The sequence below is a fragment of the Poecilia reticulata genome, linkage group LG7 (assembly GCF_000633615.1).
Source record: "Poecilia reticulata strain Guanapo linkage group LG7, Guppy_female_1.0+MT, whole genome shotgun sequence".
NCBI lineage: Eukaryota > Metazoa > Chordata > Actinopteri > Cyprinodontiformes > Poeciliidae > Poecilia > Poecilia reticulata.
In genome coordinates, this window is record NC_024337.1 from 15,756,361 (window position 1) to 15,776,485 (window position 20,125).

The following is a 20,125-nucleotide window of genomic DNA, read 5'->3' on the forward strand; positions in this document are numbered from 1 at the left end:
TGATCAGATCAAATTTTCTATTTCTGCTTTACATTGTAAGATCGTAGAAACCCCATTCAAAGAAAAGATTTGGCACAAAGTAAAGCAAAAGGAGGACAAATTGTGATTATTTATTTAATTTTTTTACAAAATTTAAGCATTTGTGAATTTGCTTTTTCAATGTTTACATTACAAAATTTGAAGAGTATTTTTAAAATGTTACAAAACGTTTCCAAAGAAGAAAACTGGAAAAAAAAGAAACCCATAGAAATATTAATAACAAAAATAAAAAAACAACAGTCACATCCTTGAGTATCATAAAGATTAAGCATTATTTAGTTGAAACAAGTCTAGTTTTAAGAACATGGGTTATGAACTGGCATATGAGGCATAAATACTCCTACGCCAAGTGGATAAGCAACACAGTTATATACTAAAATGAGAATAACACTGAGAAACATGACAAAAAAGCTGAGAGTGATCATCAGTTGGTYTGTTCTCTTTTTGGCTGATCACTTGATTTGACAGTTTCCTCTTGGTTCAACCTCTCCGAGAGAAAAGGAAGACAAGAAACTTTGATTCTTCTCCCACTGAAGCTCATTCAAGCGACAACTAATTTCATAAAACTGTACAGGTTTTAATGGCTAACATTCATGTTCACACGTTTACACTTTTATCAAGTCATCAAAGTACAAAATAAAAAATGAAAGCCTAGATGCATGTACTGATATATACAGCCTATGTACGATGGAGATCCTAGTAAATGTTAACACTCACATGCAGCAAACATTTGAACATGTACAGTGGGTTTATTTTTGTCAGACAAGTTTGTAAATTTACCATGCTTTGCTCCTTTTCTTTTTGTCTTTTCTGGCTTAAAATTGTAAAATTTGAAAGACAATTTTATCCATGTGCTTATGCTGTGTTGCAGGAATTGTAGCGAGTTTAAGCCAGATGACAGGTGTTAGGSTGCTGGATTCAGCAGCATGTCACTGGCTGCAGTCTTCATAAGAGTTTGTGATGATTAATTTAAAAAGAAGAGCTGCCAACCTCCTCTTGTTGGTCTCAGTCTGGCTGCCGTCAAAAACCCAGGGACTGTCTTCGTCATCATCAGCACTATTTTTATCTGCCAATATTATCATCATCAGACTAGGTTTCCTAATGTTTGTTGAGGCAACAGCCAACGAGGAAGAGAACCACAGCAGAGCTGTGTAGCTCTGAGAGAAGTTATTATAATCCCTGCTGTTTCCTTTGCTGTGGCCTCTATGGCTGAACAGGATGAGATACCAAATTTCTTTGTGTGGGCATGTWTGCATCTGTGTGGATAAATGTATTAGCAGGAGGAAGTTCCTGGACTGCAGCAGTTGTGGGGTGATTTCACAGCTCTGTGTCTGCCGTCTTTGCAGTGGAGTGGCCGTTGGTGGGAGGAGAAGTCTCGGTCTTAACCGCCTCCAGGGACTCTCCGTTAACGCTGGGTTTCTCCTGAGTTTCTGGAGGGGGGTTCAAAGGAGCCTCAGACGCAAGGGTGTTCCCCTGATTCTCCTGATCCACTGAGAAGGCTTCCTCTGCCTGCAGCAACAGTACAATTTAACATTTTAAAAGATTTAAATATTGCCATTTTTTAAAATCTCTAGTCCTCTTTTTTATACCACTTACTGATTATATATTTTTATCTTTAATCTCAAATGTACACAATGCACTGCCCCATTGCACATTTATCAACCAAAGGCAAATAATGTGTAAAAACAACGCATTTGCCTTGTAAAGCATTTAGATAATTAAGTAGCAACTAATTAAGCTTTCTTAATTAATCAGTCATCAACAAGTTTGAGCACCACTATAAAACCATAAACTATTTATGTGTGTATCAACACAATGCCAAGAAAGAATGACCTTTGAAAAACAATTTAAAAAAGCTTAAAATGAAATTTCTAGCCACTTGAAGACAAGCATTTCAAAGTGACAAACACTATGCCTGAGTGAAAAGCACTCAGCACTTTTTTTCTAGGAGCTGATGTGTCATTAAGTTCAAAATCTGAATTTCTTTATCATCAAGAAACCCCAATAGATGACAGTTTAATCCTCAAACATATATATTTAAAAAAGAATCAAAAGCCTGACTCCTTTTCAACACGCAGTTGTGTTAGAAAGGGATAAACATACCTTCAAATATTCTGATCTTTATTAAGAAATGTTCACATGTGGAAGTCTGATCTACAGTTTTCAATTCATAATTGGAAAAAAAAGTTATTTAATTGCACTTGAAGAACAGATAACAGACCATTGACTCTAGACCTAAATGATCCAAAGCAATAGTAGAAATATGATGAAGAAAATATGTCTACATAAAATTACTTTCTTATGATAAAGTCATAAGAAAGTCAATATTTTTGCCTCTGCACTATGATATTTTGGTACGTGAGCTTAAATGTTTAGGGAAAACATATTATTTTTTCATCATATTCAACAGATCATCCCAGGTGAAAAAAAGTATACTTTAGTATGGGCACCACCAGCCCCCCTCACCACCCTACAAGGATCAGTGTGTTCAGATCATGGATGGAAAGATTTTAAGGTAGTTTGTCTCCTTAAGTCCATACTTAAAACAGCTTCATAGTTGATTCTAACATCAACTGACTCAATGACATTGCTGACTATTTTTTTTCTACTTCTAACATAAACGGGCAAAGACGACACCCAGAAATGTTTTTCCACCCCAGGCATCCGGTCCCAATCATCATCAGTTCTTATGATGTCACATACATGGCGAGTCCACAACGTCTTAAAATTGTAAGTATTATTTTTTTATTTGCCATTTTTCTGTTCTCTTTAAATACAAATGCTTTCTCTGTTTAATTGCTGTTTAATTGTAAAGTTCATAAAGTTGTGAGTAAAATTGGACAATTTTAAAATATAGGTAATAAAACAAAATATTTGAATTGCCTTGGGCATCTTGTGTAATTAATCTTTACATGTAATTTTAGCCTAAAACAATGTAAGTACTGCAGTGTAGTTTTGCATGTCATGTACAAAATAGGTACGTAGGAATAAAGACTTTCATGAGTAATTAAAATTGTAGTTTATTATCAATACCAAATAGTATATTTAAAATATATTTGAAGTATATTACATATATATATATATATATATATATATATATATATATATATATATATATTTAATATAATTCTGAGACAGAATTATTACACTCAAAATATATAATAATTATATCAAAATATAATAATAAAGCTCTGAAATATTCTATTTAAAAAGTATACTTTAAGTACACTTGAAGTTGTTCCAAAAAAGTACATATAGTATACTAAAATATACTATTAGTTGTAATTTAATACTATTTAAATACTACTAAACTATACTAAGCACAAAATTAGTTGTTCCAAAATAGTACAGTTTAAGTACATCGATAAAAGTATACTGAAGTATGTTAAAATTTAGTATACTAAAGTATACTTTCTTTTTCACCTTGGCAAACAACAAATGCATCAAATATGAAGCAGTTTTCATGTTCGGATTAAACACTAAGACAGATGGACCCAATAAGCCAGAATGTTTCCAGCACTACCCATAAACACACAAACAAAATACARCCTCTTGTACGACCTCTGTCATGTTATGTGAGAGTTACAGTGAAACAACTGGGTAGATGAAACACTGATCATCGCAAATGCATAAGGCCGTGGAGAGCAGGGTGTGGGGCTCTGGATGAAGAACGCCGTCTTTCTCTGCAGCTCGTCTGATGGTTGGCCAGCTGCTTTCCCCAACTGGAGCACTGCCAGGCATTATCTACAAGAAAACTTTGCTGCTGCTTTGATTTCAGATATTCTAGTGTTACTTCATTAGAGCTCTGACATACAGATCCAAAAATGGGATCTGTACTGGGAAGCTCAAAAAGAAACCAATCATATGTTCAAAAGAATGATATACAACCATAAATCAGATGGGATCTGGCCAATGCCAGAGCTATTATTAAATTATAGGAAGAACACTCGTAAATAAAATGTTTCAAAATATGTCCTAAAGAATGATCTGCATTTACCCAAATGGAGGATACTAAGAGTGAACGTTACAAAAGTAAACTTTGTCCAAAAATTGTGGACTAACCAGATAGTTACCAGTTAATTTAGAATAAAGCATTTTATCCATTTTTACCAGGGGCACAAATAAGKGAGGAGGGTACTGTGAGAAACTTGAAACAGAATAAATAAAAAACATTCTTACCAGTTTTTCTCCCTTAGCGTCAGGCTTCCGTTGACACTTGAAGTATCCCACAATCATGCCGAGGGCAGCAAGAAGACCAGTGACCAGTACTCCAACAAATACAGAAGTGTTTGATGATGGTGGGAYGCCATTTTTCCTATCCAACTACAAGAAAGTTTTATTAAAAAAATATTGGAGAGAAAAAAGTGAAATAAAATGTGGTTAATAGAAGTAAAACAGATTTAGTTCTCAAGCCATTGAACCATCGTGCATTTAGCATGCTGAGGTGAGTGATTCTTCACCAGTACAGATGGAGTGTTTACTTAGAGTTATTAAATTAAGTTTATTCATGAGCAGTATCATCACTTTAATTAATTAAGTTAATTGATCTGTGGTAAATAAATAAAGAACTGCAAGAACACAAACTTTAAATAAGTTTAAATGCGAGTTTTCTTCAGCAGTGGAGTCTTGCACAGTTAGTGTGGATATACGCCATGGTGGTTGACTGCATTACAATTTGTAATAATTAGATTATCTGCATTTCCTTTTCTTTATGTGTTAAGTACACACTCCCTTTGTATCTAGTGTGAGTTTCCTGTCAGTAGCCCCATTTTAAATACTACTAATTCTCTAAAAACAACTTGACAATTTAATGCATATTTTTTCCATCAGATTAAAAGTCAGGCGTTTTGGAAAACCATGGAAATGCAATTTAGGTAGTACTGTGATAAGGTAGGGTATAAYTTAAGATTAAAGRATTACAAAATGATAAAAAAAAATACTTTTGACTGTTATCAGGTGTTAGAATGGGGACAAAATAACCTTTGATGAGGATTGCTTAGGTTTTAATTTATTTTTTAAAGACTATTGTAGATGTGTATTAAATGTTGAATGCCAATTTTTATCTTAAGTAATCCCAGAACAAGTAAGGATYTCTGTGCATTAAATATCTGACACTCATGACAAGACAAGAACTCATGACAGGTAAGGAATGTCTCAGAAAAGTCTGGACCACTTTTTACACACTCTAGCAGATGCATCTAATTCCTTTACATAGATTATTCTACGTCACAGAAGGTCATGTAAAGATCTTTTTCCAATAGAATAAAGCCAGTCGGAGTGACACAAAGATTAGCTTTCTCTGTGGATGACCTTTGAATTGGGAGGAACATTGGAGTTCTCCTGGGCACCTCTAGCTTGTTCATTGTGTCTGCTTGTCGCGACAACTGTTGAAGCAACTGTTGAAGCAACAGTAGAACCTGCAGAATCTCCACTGGGTCCATCAGCGGGAGCGGCACCGGGGTCTGATGCAGCAGTGGATGCTGGAGCAGCAGGTGGGGCACCACTTCCTGAGAACATAATACAGAAATAAGGCCTTGACACTTGCTGTGAAAAGTTTTAACTCTTRCCGTCAACRGCAGTAATTCAGTCATGTCTTTCAAAAATTGCATTTTTATCCCAAATTTCTCACCAGCATTAGGAGTATTTGTGGATGGGGTTGATGTAGTTGAATTGTCTTCACATGTCACCTCGCCTGTAGTGAAACAAAAAGAAACAAAAAAAAAACTTGAAATACTCTAATGTGCACATAGCAACGATACAGTATAAAGATAGTTTACAATTCCAAGCATTTTGCTTTTTTTTTAGCTGAATTTGTGATCCAAGCTAAAGATTCAAAGCAGCTTTTTTGTGATATATTTGATTAAAGAAATATCAGTAAGTGTGACTAAGATTGCTAATGCAGTTTTGAGGAATATGAAACATGATCTCCTGCACCTTCTTATGTCATTAAACCTCATTCATTAAACATGTTATTTGTTAAGATAAAAAAGAAAAAGAAAACTTAACATCTAAGAGACAATATTTGTAGACAGCAGATCGTGTACTRAAACAATTAATTGTATGAACCTGTGAAGTACATGTGATTAAATGCCAGCTGATTGTGCAGAACTTAACACACATTAGTGGTTTCAGTCAGGATARTCAGATYAATTCGTTGCTGTGGTTCACGTATGAGCCACAACCACGAAAGCAACTTTTTGACTTGCTGGGTTGCTGAAACATGCTGCGGGAATCCCCTTGAAAAATGCAATTACGTTTTTGTTATTATGTGGGATAAGTCGACCACTTCCTGGGTATTGAGCAAAAATATTCATTTGCTGTGGTTTCTATATTTTTAAGAAACATTGTGACATTTWTAATTGGTTACTTGACATTTACCAACAAATGCTTATGCAAACAAACAGCAGTAGGATTTTCAGCTGGATAATAAAACTAAATGAAGTGACAGTAAATATACTGTATAACAYAACAGTTACCCAGATGCAGCTTAAAACGTAGAACAACTGCAATTTAGGTTTTTCCTCTCTGTTCAGTCCCTTCCTACTTTATCCTAATTCTGGATTGTTTATGCCAGCAAGTATGCCTGCAAGATGTACATCTATAAAACACATCTTTGTGTTTTGGCAAATAAATTATGTGAATAACAACTCTTCAATCACACAGGACTCTGGCCAGCTTYTCAAAACATTTAGATACCGAAAGAGTGAAAACATGAATTTGGACAYTGGGCATCATGGACTAGTACTGAAGGGAAGATGGATCTCTGTTGGCTTAGCTTTAGCAACTCTTGTATGCGACATTATTTTTGGTCTATGTAGTTCTGCACAAGATTCCACTGGACAGGCAGGTTTAATTTGGTGCTGTGCAAAAATGATATCTGTCTGATGAAAGCTGGAAAATTCAGAAGTTCTAATTTGTCAAATAGGATATTAAAATATGAAGATAATACACATTTGCAGAGGCCTTTTGTGTGAGAAATTGTTCAATATTTTTCCTTTTACTGTCAATCTTGTTTTACAATAACCTTTTCCACCTGAGAGTCTATTGAAGTTTAAAATTTTACAGGTGACAAAACCTAAAATAATTATGACCATGGTTCCTAAATGACCATTTTTACAGCTTTTTGTTTTATCTAAATCCAGCAGTTCATGTGCTGGGATTGACTGGCGAACACATGGTTTCATCGGCCGCTCATGGATCCTACACAGACGCTATTTACTGCTCCTAAATCCATGCCAAGTTTTAAATGAATGAGGCCAATTATGTTTATTTTAGTATCAAATTTGTCAAGTTTTTCATTGTCTTGTTTTTCTCCTTTTTTTAAAGGCGACTTGTAATGACTGTCTTGTTCYGTTTTATTTTCTGCAGTTTCCCCTGTGCTCTACATGTGACTTTATTGATGGCTTTTTATTTTGGCTCGTTAACTCCTAAACTTTGTGTTCTCTTGTATTTCCTTCTTTGTTTTTCTAGCTKTCCTCCGTTTTTTGGTTGTAGTTGGTACACACTGCAAAGTGTGTCCAAGAAAACATTTTACCAAGACYTATAAGCTTAGAATATGGGTGCAAACTAAAATCTTACTTTGCTCTGAAGGTCATTTTTTTTCATAACSAAAAACACACAGGGACCAATTACTTCTACTATGTGCTAACAGCATTCAGAAGCAGCTGATGGAGCGCTACAGCTTGTTTTGACTTGGGGTCACAAACTATCTAAAGGGAATGCAGCAWGAAATGACACATGACTTCTGTGACACTGGGGCTATTGTGAAAAGTATGAAGCATGCAGAGAGTAAAAGGTCAACGCAGAATGTTTTAGCTTTACATTTTTGGATTTACATTGCAAATGTAATGACGGGATGTATTACCAATATTTATATGATCAATTAATAAGGTGGAGTGAATAGGAGAAATAAGCAGTGAGGGAATTACAGTTGTAAATTCAATCATTTTATTCACTGATGAATTGAAATTATGATTTTCTATTAGGAGTTTTCACTAAGTATAACACACATTATAAACCTGAAGTTTACTAAATTCTCTCAACATGCCTTTTATTGTTTCACATGCTTAATTTTTAAATTCTTGCCTTGTTGCTTTGATTGTTAAGAAAACATCAGTTCATTTGTTGCTTTCTGCTTATCTGAGATCAGGTCATGGGGGCAACAAGTCCGGGAGGGAAATCCAAACCTCCCATCCCCCAAAAAGATATTTTCCAGATTATTCTTGGGGAGCTTAAAGTGTTTCAAGAAGAGAATAGCTTAGAGATGTAACTATCAAGACTTTTCTGGACTATTGGGAGTTTTTGCCTTTTAAAATTTTCAGCAATTTTACTTTTTCTATTCCAAGGATTGCAACACATTCCTCAGATATCATGCTTCACTGATGGGGACCAAGCAAGTGATCTTGGTTCTGCATTAAAACATGGATGTCGACGAACATGTATGTGGATCCTGGTGCTTTTTGCAAAGGAGAGAGAAATGGATTAATAACTTAGTATTGGGATCTTTTTCTTGTATTTAATGATCCACATCTCATGACCGTAGTTGAACCATAAATTGAGACATTAACTTTTTTACTTTAACACAAAAAACTTGACAATTGTTCACATAAATGCAGACGAGACCTCTATCTGGGCTTTCAACCTCCTGCTTTATTCTATCATTTATGAACAAGACACCAAGATCCTTGAAGTCCTCTACTTGAAGCAGAGACTGTTYGATGGGAGCAGACTGCACAAACTCCAATAGGAGATCCAGTTACAGCACTTTGATATTCTAAAATATGTATTTCTACGCAACGTTTGAATAGAAATGCAAGAACAAAGCATTCTTAACTTTGGAAATCTACCAGTTTCACTGGAAATATGCAAAAAAAAATTACAAAATCCTTTGACAATTCCTATTTTCCCACTTCCTTTTTTAGTTATTTCCAATTGCAGCTTGTCCTGTAGAGTGAAACCTCCTGTTAAGTTAATCAGTAAAAGCAAGATGTCTAGACCAAACATGTCCTAGGGTGGATCCTTCTTTTGAAGTTAACTTACAATACATTTAAGCATTGTTTAGGCGTGTAAGCTAAGCACTAAAAACAAGAGAGAGAGCCTTTCCAGGGTTCATGTGAGGTAAACGAACTTGACTTGGGTTAAATCAACTGATAATTATAATTAAATACAAACCGTCTAGAACTCTGCAAATCTATTAAACAGATGATGTTATTAAACTACTTTGGCTGAACGGTTTCCCCTTAAAAACGTGCAGATTTTCTACAGCCACCCAAACGAAGGTGAAACTGTCTGAATACAAGATAATATAATGACAGCCTTGAAGAAGAAAAAAAGGCAGTGAATGAGTATTAGGGATCAGGCTTCCCTTTTCAGCTTAGTTTCCATAAAGACAGTAAGTGTGTAACATCTAATCAAAACTTTCCTCCAGTTTTTAGCAATGTGATTTGTGGACTGATGACAATTTAAGGTCACAAAGTTCTTGAAAAATGTTTGAAGTGTTTACAATCCCTTAAACACGGGGGATCTAAATTCACTCTGTATTTATTTTACATCAGATCAAAAACAAGATCCTGTTCCAACATCATTTTCACAATGCTTTTCCAACAGAATAGACTATAGTCAATGTAAAGAACTAAGGATGAACTCCGCAGGTGTAAAAATCTGAAGTAGGAGACATGTAAACAAGTTATTGCCTCGTTTGTCTTTGTGCTAGCATGATGCCTCTCTAGGCATTTGGGATTAACCCCACCTGGCCAATGAGACTCCAACTGGCAGAGGAAACGCTCTCCTGAATACGCCGGACCATAAAGCCGTTATATCAAACTGTGATGCGATGCTTAGTAGAAATGAGGCGTGTTAGTCATGCTTTTGAAAAATCTGGAATTTATACAGGAAGCGGGGGGGAAAAAACATTTTTGAGAGAAAGCCAGATGTAGAGCACACAACAAGCGCTGTTTTGGTCAGATCATGCCAAAATGTTTTGGTGTAATTGCGAAACATTGCATGAAAAAAATCCACCATACCCCATGAAACATGGTGGTAGCAATATCACAATAAGGACATGCATTTCATTTGCACAACTCACAAATTGTGGGTGCTAGTTACTTTCCCCCTGCTGGTCTTACTGCTTTATTCAAAAGTGCAACAATATGGAACTATTTTATTTATGTTCTATGTTGAATTGACTTTATCCTATTTTCTCTTCTCTTTCACTTTTTATAATCTTCAGAAGGTCTAACTTCTGTTGAATCATACATTAAGCTATTTATATTGTGTAAATGTAATTATAGTTTTTTTTTCCTGCTCAGTGATAGTTTCTTAAATCAGTTTTATATAAAAACGTGTCTCTAGGCATGGATGTGGACATTTTTAGCACTCCACCACTGTGTAAGGAATCTCCCACTAATTCCAGTCAGACATCCCAGCATCGGAAAACCATGGAAAACTTTGGTCTTAACACAAACACAGGAAAACATACAGAAACATAACCTTAGCCTCTTCCCACTGAGTTTCAAGATGGGAAATGAAAGCATGATGTTATGATGTAACCTCTGGGTKTGTGTGAATTTGTTCAGTTCTAATGTTATTTATCACATCTATTCAGTTACCCGGATAATCAGATTATAATTAGTGTTAGCTCTGCAGTGCTTTTTGTGCATATTTTCTTCAGAATTGCCATTCAATTCTGAAGAAAATAATGTTAACTATCTGAGAGTTGAACATAAGCTAGTAGCAAATAGTTTGACTATCTGCTCAGGCAGCCAGTCTGCAGTTAGCTGCTGAACATGTTTACTGCTCATAATTTGCCAAATCTAGATATACAGCAGTGTATTGTAGTGATGGATGAGGCTTGTTTTAGTGTTAGAGCTTTAACAGTTTTTACCAGCTGAAAAATATGTCAAAACTACAAATTAGTCCTGCAAGCAAAAGACTAAACTCCTTTTTTTTAAATATATGCAATAAATCCAAATGTACATAGTGATGAGGCTTGTTTGTCAGTTTCTACTTTTTAAGAGCCAAGATTACTTTTAATTGACCTAGATTTATGCTGATTATTTTTTATTGGTTGGATGTAATATTCATATCTTAAATGTGCTTAATTAATCTGCATATTGTGGTACACTTTGTGAATTAAGTTGATGAAATAAACAAACTTTTCAATGATATTCTGATTTGTTGAATATTTGGAATGCATAAAAATATCCATGACCGCCTGGTTAAAGCTTGAGAACAAGTTGTGTATTCTACTGTATCAGATCAATAAACACTGGAGTGTTATTTACTTGAACCCGCGTTTTACGCAATCGTGAGGTTGGGATATGAAGATATGTAACAATAAAGATTTCCTAGACAAACTAACATTTAATTAATTATGGCAGATCCAATCTCTCAACCCTGGAATGCGCTGCCATGAACTTCCCAGTCTCTGAAGACACATGGGAGAGCAGGGAGGTGTGATGATTAGCCGGAGGAGGGAGGCCCAGGTCTTATCATCAACTCTCACACTAAAAGTATTGTGAAGACTAGTTAGAATATTTTTAAAAATGGTTCCTTCATTTCCTTTATCCTCCTCTCAGCCCCTCCTCCACCAGCTCTCACTGGGGACAACCCTTCATCCTCCCCCTCTCTGGCTAGCATATGCAGTAACAGCATTTTGTGAACTTATCTTTACTGGAAAAGCAAGGTAACATGATTTCCTCTGGAGGGAATACAGTAAAATAATGATAGTAAGTGTAGGCACCAGAATTTACCAGTTAGTAAGTTTATGTTAACCTTGGTAACACTCCTGTTTCCCTGCTTCTTTTTTAACTTGAACTCACACATGAATGTAAAACAGCAACCAACCAAACTCGGCATGTCTCCATCTGCATTTGCACTACATGTAGATATTTATTATCTCCCAACTTCACCCATCTGTCACAGCCTTTTATACTAAGGTAACTGCCACTGTTACTACCATCCCTGTGTTTAAATTTAGGGCCGGGGTGTTGCAGGAAATGGCTGCAAACGCAAACATTGTTGTCGCACTTGATTAAACTGCTCCAGCTGAGAGTGGGAACAGGGGGACATGACTTTTTCACTTATAAATTATGGCATTTGAAGATGAGTGTTGCTTCCTCCCTATGGGAGACAAGGGAGGAGACCTAATAGATGGATGGGGGAGAATAAAGGGTGCAGCTGCTGTAAGTGTCCTTTGGGAGCTCTTTCCCTCCCTGCGTACGCACTGTGCTGTGAACTCATGAAGGAGGAGGAAAGCCTCAGCCCAAAAGCTTGGGATTACGATTTGACCTCCACCCAGACTGCAGAGACAACACCTTGGATGTCATCATATAGCCACACCCTCATTCCATTACTCATCCAGATGTCCAAAGAGGACCCCCAAAATCTTCCAACCACACTTTTTCTGTTCATGCTCCTTTAACAGAAAGCGGCTGACTTAAGATCATTTTAGAAAACACMATGCAGAATAAAAACACTGAGACTAAGGCTGYGGATGCTCTTTAAACATTTGTAAACTGTTACAACCACAAACTTCAGTGGASTTTTGGATTTATGAAAAGTATAATGTACRTCTGCTTTTACTGCTCAGCGTTTCCCACGTGTGTCATGTCACTTAAGGGGGTTTCTTTATTAACACTGCTTTTCTTCTTGCTAGATTTCTTGTGTGCACAGCCAATGATTCTCCTTCCTGAAGAGTGGATCTCTTCAGCTCTTCTACAGTTTCACTGGACATTGTGTCTACTTCTCTGATCAATGTAYTCCTTTTAATCTCATTTTTAATCAAYGTACCATTTTCTCTCAACTTCACAAAATTGAGAGAAATACAAAGAACTGAATATATAATTTTGTTGCCGATTATCTTTATCCAGCCAAGTTTTTTCTTGTATTTGTGAGCAAACTTTTTTGTGGTAAGAAAAAATATTAATGTAAATTAAGTAATGTGTAGAGACAATGTGAGGTCCTTGAACATGAGAACTATTTTTGTTTGGGGTGGTAAAAGTTGACTTTTCCTCTCTGTCCACACCCTTTGTGTTTTCCAACAAAACACACGATAGTTTTTCAGGAAAAAAAATGGAAAAGAATGGAYGACAGTGTTGGAATGATGTCCGTGCACATCCAGAGAGGAAGTGACCCCTTTGAACTGCAGAGGGAAACATACCGGGACCTACACATGCACATCATCCGTCACCAGAACTACTACRAACTCCTGGAGCAAACAACATGACCATTGTGTTCTATCCTGTCATCAGAATGGACTAAAGGACCTGCAGGCTGCTGAAAAAGTTACAATTTCTCTCCCCAAAAAATTACTTTTTCTCTATTCTCTCTCTTCTTACTACATTTCTGAGTGAAACTGGGGCACAACAACTGAAAACACTGCCTCATGATTGATACTGACCTCTGAGAAATGTCTGTTTTTATTCAGTCTCGAGTTTACTCATTAAAATAGTTTGAGCCGGGCAGTGAAACTCTAAACCTGTTTCCAAAACAGACTGTTCATTTTCCGAGTGGATTAGAAGCTGGAAGCAGCAGCAGCTGCTTCAAGAAGCTGCTAACTGCCCTCCTGTCTGTGTCCGAGCYGACACCAGCAGATGTTGATGGACTCATTCCAGCCGCCKATCTCTGCGGGGGAAAGAGGTTACGCAAAGACATTAGAACCTCTGGCCGTACACGCCCAGGCCCAAGTGGAAGAGCAAAACTTCATAATAAACATTTGATAAACTTTCTGTGCTTGTCATGGAATCACACGGTATTAAGTATTCACACGTGTAACATAAGGGAAAGAGTCGTCCAAACTCAGGACTTCCTGGAGTAATAACAGGCCAGACCTTGTTTTTAATTAAGATGTATAAAGTATGCCTTTAATAGCATGCAATTTGGCCCACGTTAATTACCAGGAGCCATTATTCGAGTCGTCAAATGGCTCCAGCGAAAGCTCGTTAGGCGCTTTTGTTTCCGTGGATAAACAGTAAAACCTTCTGCAGGTACAGCACAGCCTGGTTCTCCAGCACAGAGTTTGTGCATTCCCTTYAATTCCCATCTTTATTTTCCTTTAAAACAGCTGAAGCTGTGCGAGAGAAAAACGTAGCAGTCCCCCTTTCAGCTGTCTGGCAGTGTGCAGCACCATACTGGAGAGGAACTGGGTTATTCTGTGCTTCATAAAAAAAAACAACCTTTTTTAGGTACCTCATTAAAAGGCCTAAGACCAGTTTTAACACTCGGTCTGGGTTTTTTTGCATGGACTGGAATCTGGAATTTAATCAATTTGAGAAAATTTCAGACATGAGGAATAAGCCTTTATATTGACATTTAAATTTAGAGAGAAGCTGTAGCAGTTTCCTGGCTGGGGCATGTGACCATCTCTTCTTGTGCAGACAACGTAGTCCCTGGCTAGCCCTCAAGTGACTTAATAAAAAGTGACAAGCAACAAATCTAGCGACTTGTTTATGTTATCTAAGATTTTTGGAGACTCTCAGCATGAAAGCACATATTGTTCTTATTCTTCTCAATGAACAGTGGGTGCTGCCGGGTCCCCTCCCCATCCCAAGGCACTCACAGTTGACCCAGTCTTCATGCTTCAGTCTGTCTCAGCTGCAACTATATTCACAGCCTCCAGCTATCTGAATCTAGTTAACATGTAGGAGCAACAAAGAGGTCGACAAACAGAAAGTCTAACAATATAAAGGAAAGGAGAGAACGTAAAATCAAGTGTAATCCTAATTAAAGACTGTACTTGGTGTTAGTTTACCACATTTTTAGATCTACCACGTTTTCACATTCTGTATTGTTGTTGATTGTATTAACTTTAGTGAAGTATGAGAGTGTTTTAACTGATTCAGTTCAGAATCTGTGATAAAAATTCCTTGTAGAAAAAATACGAAGGAGACTGAATCAGTTTCAAAGCCATGTAATTTTAATGTTAGCACAGGTTGTCCAAGCCTTGACTAGAGCAGAGATTTCATGATCAAAATTGGTGTGGCTCATATACTTACAATTTTGAGTGCTGAAAAAAGAATTATCAGTTTTTTTCTGCCTACTTTATGCCAGTCACAGCCAACAGCTATAAAACAGCAGCAGGGTGCCAGGAGAACAAGAAACAATACGTTCTCCAGAACGCCAGTAATTGGGAAAGGAAGATCTGAACTTTGGCGTGGCTTCTGCTTTTCATTAAGTTTTTTTTTTTTTTTTTTAAGTAAACACTGTTCCTATTTCCCTCAAGGCAACCCCCTTTCCAGAAAAATATTTATCAGTGGAGGTGGTGGTTTTGTTTTCTGTTGAAATGTTTTCTTAGGAACAGTCAGTGATAAAGAAAATACATTAAAAATGGCACTGACACATTCAATGAACTAATGAACGAACAAAAGATTCGACAATAGCAGCTGCTTTGCAACATTTGGACCATTTTTAATCTTGATGCAGAAGTTTCTGAAGTAACGAGACAAAACCCAGACTCTAAGGTTAATTATTTAGCAAGCTCACGCAGGATCTTAGCCACAATTTCTGGCCCAGATGGACACACACCCTGCCTGACATAAGACCACTATCTGCCAAAAGCTTATATAAAGACCCACACCCTCTAGCTGATGACGTAATTCAAACTCTAACATCACATCTTGGGACTTAAAGAATGCTGGTCAACAGCCCGGGGCCATGAGAAAGAGAGTGGCAATATTCTGCCTGTGTTTTCATTGGCAGAGCAAAGTTTCTAACCGAGATGCAAAAGTTTCAACTGTTGGAGCGGTTGATGTTGTCAAACTCCAAGAGATCCGCTGATCTCCTGGGGATTTTTGCACACCAGAATCTTCCAAACAAGAGTSCAAATCTTTGTYTTAGTGTGGCCCTTTTGAAACAGCAATTGCCACAGCTTCTAATGCTCTGCCCAGAGGCCCTGACTCTAGCAACAGGAGGAGTCATTGTGGATGACATGGTGAAATAAGCGAGACAAGATGTTTTTCTCCCTGGCTGGAGCAGATGTAAAGCTTGGGTTTTCCCCTGAAAGAGAGACAACTTATAACGTACTCTGAGAACTTTCGAATGACATCATCCAACTCTGCAAAGCATGGCCAGCTCAGTGCTGCATATTTGTACGCCTGCATAACTACTGACTGGCAGCCATGGGAAGTGGGAATATAAACCAAATCTGTTTGCTGGAGAGTCGGGATGATCGAGTTGCTTGCGTATCGCAAAAATCTCTCAACAAATCCTGCCTCTACATCTCTCTCTGTTCTCAACCATCTACTCTTGTTTGATTCAGATTTGTGTTAAGAAACTGTAGCTCTCTACTGCTCTCCAGATGCAAATAAACAAAAAAAGACAAAACTACTTCATCCATGGATCATTCTTCTCACTATAGTGCTTCAGATAGATGTATCCTGTATGTTTTCTGGTAAACCAGTCTTGTCCTCCTGGAAGGCAAAACCTTTGGCCCAGTCTCAAGTCCTTTGTTGTCTCCAGCTGTTTTCCCCCCTACATTTACCTGAGTTTAGCTCTGTCCACCTTTTTGCCAACTCAGACAAGCTTCTATAGCCATGCTTAAGAAAAGTAATGCCAAAGTATAATGTTGATGTTTGTATTGAGGATAATGAGTAGTGTTAGTTTTCTGCCACTCACACTGTTCCATTTTAGTCTGATCGGACCAAAACTTAATCTTATACATTTTTGCCTTGCTCTCTACAACCAGCAAAATTAAAAATAGCTAAAAAACACCTCTGACCTTGTCAAACACAGATTTGACCCCCTGAAAAATGCTAAAATTGGCCACTCAGGACACTCCATAGGATCACTAAAAGTAGCCTGAGGGATCTGTCTTTAAAAGGTTAAGACCTTATCCTTTAAACCTCGCAAGTTGGGAGCTGCAGCAGCTCCCAACCAGACACGTTCCAGCACATCCCCTGGCTATGGGCTAATGGTTTCCTCCACCCTGCAGCTGGTCAGAGTATAACTGACCAGCTGCACTACGCAGGACGTCCTCCTCTAGGCATGAGGTGACCCTGTTATTTGACCTTTGTTTACACCATTTTCAGAAGATAATGAACAATACGCCTAGCAGGCATGAACTTTGCCTAGCAAAGGACTTCTTCCATTCCTAAACCAGATTACGAACGACAATAATTACTGGTGCTAAATTTGTTGAGGCATGGACTGATTGGTTATTTCTCCCCAAGGTAAACCAAATTTGAACAAGACATAACATCTGCATTGAACAGAATTAATAAAGAGGGTTTTTCATCGGGATGAAAACAAGCTAATCAAGCATGAGAGATCAAAACAGTTCATGTCTTTGAACGTCTGTTGACGTCATTGGCCAAGCATCTGACCCACATTTTGAAGCATTGGAACCACACTGTCTTATGTTTTTAAAAGTATCTGGATTGCTTTTTGTGACTTGTATGGTGCCATTAAGGCAGTTCAAATTGTGTTAATCTGAAACTCAGACAGCTACATGAGGTGACAAACTCTGGTCTGAGAATCTCTGCATATAAGTAGGTATTAAACTATCAAGTTTTCCTTCTCGGAGCTGTAAATTTGCCTGTGCAGTTATAACTTTTCACCATGGTGAAGTCACCACACAAATATGAACATTGTAGCAGGTCTATGTGATCTCAGAGCCAACGCTACAGTATAGAAGCCAGGGTGGGTCTACAGACACCCTCGTGATATTCCTTAAGGATATTAGTCTATAGGTCACTGAAAGAGCTTATATGTACTTTGTAATTAAAATGATAATTAAAATATTTGTTACCGTGTTATTTTCTTTCACATCAGGTCAAATCAAAGAGCTATTTCCTGGATGTTGGTCACCTTTTTTCATTACTAGCTTGACAGGAAGACCATGCAGTAAATGGCCCAGGGATCAAACCATCTGTAGTAAATATTCGCTGCTCTTGTCTTAACTTCTCAATGCCAACACAGCAGTTAAAAACATTAGTAAAATAACATTGATATAAACTTCTACTATAACTCTTTGGAGATTTGTGTTGTTTTAAAATGGTAGAAGTCCACTTTAGTGTTGGGTCCTCTCAGAATAGCTGTTAGCTTAATGCTTCCAGGTCAAACTAAATCAAACAGCATTTGGTTAAGCGGCTGTGAAATTTCAGGGATTCAGGCTATTTCAAGATAACAGAAGTCTGATTAGGTCCTGAACTCTCTCTGACGCTGGTGACTGTTGACATAAGAAAAGGAGGTAGGGAGTGGTCCACAACCAGTGATTTTCCTGTGTCAACATTGTGCTGAGAACAGAGCATCTAAAACATTTCCGGTCAGCATGACTGTCTGATAAAAAAGGTAAAGCGAGGTTAAAGTGAAACAAATACCACAATTAATGCAAATGCTATTTTGTACAAATTTGTTACAAAATAGGAACCAGAGATGTTATCAGTGTTTTTCTCATGTTATTATTAACTCTGCAGCAATGCCTCTTACAAACATTTCATAGGTGATCAGCCATCTGTTGGGAGAAAATGACTCATCAAAACAAACATGATCAGGGATTAGAGGTTTGTAAAATTGTCTTTGCATGTACAGCTCTGACCTTTTGGAGATTACATTAGTTTATGCATCTGGGATTAACAGTGTCATCTACTGCAGGTAAAAACTTGAACCACACATTTCACATCATGCCTGTTTTGCAGTCACATTTGGGGATTTTCTTTTTGGCTCTGCAGATTATTTTTGCTCTGTTGCTTTTCCAGATTAAGCTGACAAATAAAGACCAAGCTCTATGCCGTGCAGTGAACTTGGCGCCAAGTTTGTTATGAGTGAGATTGGGCAGCAAAATAACAAAAAAAACCCACTTGACTTGATTGGGAGTACCCAACGTAATTTGATTCTCATGTAAATCTAATTACCATCTGTTTCTCTGCTGCTGCGGCATAGGGTTTGTGGTATGCCCTTTTATTGCACAAGTCATGAACATGTTCCACCATCTCATGATCGTTTCCCTTTTAAAGTAAACGATTCGCTCTTTCCTTCAGTCTGCAATATTCCTCCTGGTTCTCCCAAGGTCAGTCCAAAAATTTAAATGCATCTGGGGCCTGACAGCTCTGCAGAAGTCGTTACAATTGGCTGGAGTAAAACCAGCACCGCCTTACAACTACTCCTTCCAACCCATGCATCACCCTGCAATTAGCATCATGCCTTGAATTGATTTGGAGCATGCTGCCCCAGTGAGTATGCAAAAACATGAAAGCGCGCACATTTACTACATACATGGTAGATTAGGAAAAAGCGCATGTAGAGGATAGATTTCCATCCTCATTTCCAATTTAAATGTGCTCTGTGAGGCCATGAAATCACACATATTTTGAAAAAATGCAAAGACAAGTAAATTGTCTATTTGGTGGGCACGTGGTTTGAATGTGGCTTTATCCATTTTTCACAAATTCAAAGACGTTGTAGCTCCACCCAGATGCTCGACAGGATGTAGAGCATAAGGATTTTCAAATGAAACTTTCCGTCTCCGAGCAGATCCTTTGTGTCTGCAGCCACCACACCACTAAGAATACATCTACATGTTCACGTGCAAGCCTACTTTATGTAAACCTCTCATGCCCAATTAGACATGGGATTTCTACTAATGTATAAATACAATTTTTCTTTCCCAAAAATGTGGAGACAAAACCAAAAAAAAAAAAAAAAGAATCTTGAAATTCTACAAAGAATAATAAAAAAATACCTTTGTGGAAACTACTAAAGGTGTGAATGAAACAGTGAAGAAGACATGCTATAATCAAAAACAGACTACTCACTGCTAAACAATAGAGCGCAAAGGAGCAGAACTCCAGTCATGCTTCTGCAGAGCCCATTCATTCTCCACATGGATGCGGCCATCCTCTGTTCAAATTCGACACGTCTGGCGGGACTTTGTGTCTGAAGGAAAAAAAAACAGTGGGAAGTGAGGGCGAGCCGGTGGGCTGGGGTAGCTTCTCTTGTGAGGTCTGAGAGAGCGGGACAGGAGAGAAGGATAAAGCCTGGCTTGTGTTCTGTCTCTCTTTATACGAGCCCGCTCCTTCAGCCTCCCTTGCTCTGCTCTTTCCACACCCCTTTTCTAACTGCCTCATGCTAACCCATTTCCCCCAAAGCAACG

The 20,125-nt window shown here is 37.6% G+C and overlaps 1 protein-coding gene across 1 annotated transcript; it reads right to left on the bottom strand.

The window, feature by feature from the left end:
- Positions 1–100: 100 nt before the first annotated feature.
- cd34 (CD34 molecule) lies at positions 101–20,065 on the bottom strand. Its single transcript, XM_017305993.1, has 5 exons — positions 19,788–20,065; positions 5,669–5,731; positions 5,350–5,546; positions 4,219–4,362; positions 101–1,548 (listed from the first exon to the last, which is right to left on the bottom strand). The coding sequence occupies exons 1-5, from the start codon at positions 19,867–19,869 to the stop codon at positions 1,357–1,359; spliced, it is 678 nt and encodes a 225-aa protein (XP_017161482.1). The 5' UTR covers positions 19,870–20,065; the 3' UTR covers positions 101–1,356.
- Between the last annotated feature and the right edge of the window lie 60 nt (positions 20,066–20,125).